This window comes from Opisthorchis viverrini (assembly GCF_000715545.1).
Source record: "Opisthorchis viverrini unplaced genomic scaffold scaffold19723, whole genome shotgun sequence".
NCBI lineage: Eukaryota > Metazoa > Platyhelminthes > Trematoda > Opisthorchiida > Opisthorchiidae > Opisthorchis > Opisthorchis viverrini.
The window spans coordinates 1-555 of record NW_008763194.1 but is presented as its reverse complement, the minus strand read 5'-3'; the positions used below and the strand labels follow the sequence as shown (position 1 = coordinate 555).

Genomic DNA, 555 nt, shown 5'->3' with positions numbered 1-555 from the left:
AGGTGTCCTCGAGGTGGCGAAACATGCAAGATCTCATGGGAAATTGTTTGCATTCAATCTCAGTGCTCCGGTCATGCTACACTACTACAAGGAGAAGATTGACGCCACTTTGCCCTACGTGGATGTTCTTTTTGGAAATGGTGACGAAGCTCTGGCCTACGCAGAGACACACGGACTGTCGGGACAACCGCTAGAGAAAGTTGTCCTGCATCTTGCCTCTATAACGCCGGTCAGATCGGAAAATACGCGAAATCGGATCGTGTTGATTACTCGGGGACAACATCCTATCCTAGTTGGCACAGCAGGAGCATCGGAAGTAGTGAAATTCCCCATCCAGTCTATACCAAGCGAGAAAATCGTGGACACTAATGGCGCTGGAGATGCATTTGTAGCTGGATTCCTCGCAGAATACTTGCGCAGTTCATCAATCGAAAAAGCAATCAGTGAAGGCAATAAAGCTTCGCGGTACATCATACAGAGATCTGGGTTCACATTAGGACCGCGTGATCAGTACTACTCAGCGTCAAATAATTTGTGTCTTTGTCGCCGTGTTTT

The 555-nt window shown here is 47.7% G+C and overlaps 1 protein-coding gene across 1 annotated transcript; it reads left to right on the top strand.

The window, feature by feature from the left end:
* Window positions 1–73: 73 nt before the first annotated feature.
* T265_16251 (hypothetical protein) lies at window positions 74–463 on the top strand (the record flags this gene model as incomplete). Its single annotated transcript, XM_009179826.1, has 1 exon — window positions 74–463. A coding segment is annotated over one exon (390 nt), but the record flags the coding sequence as incomplete, so codon positions are not given.
* Window positions 464–555: the final 92 nt, after the last annotated feature.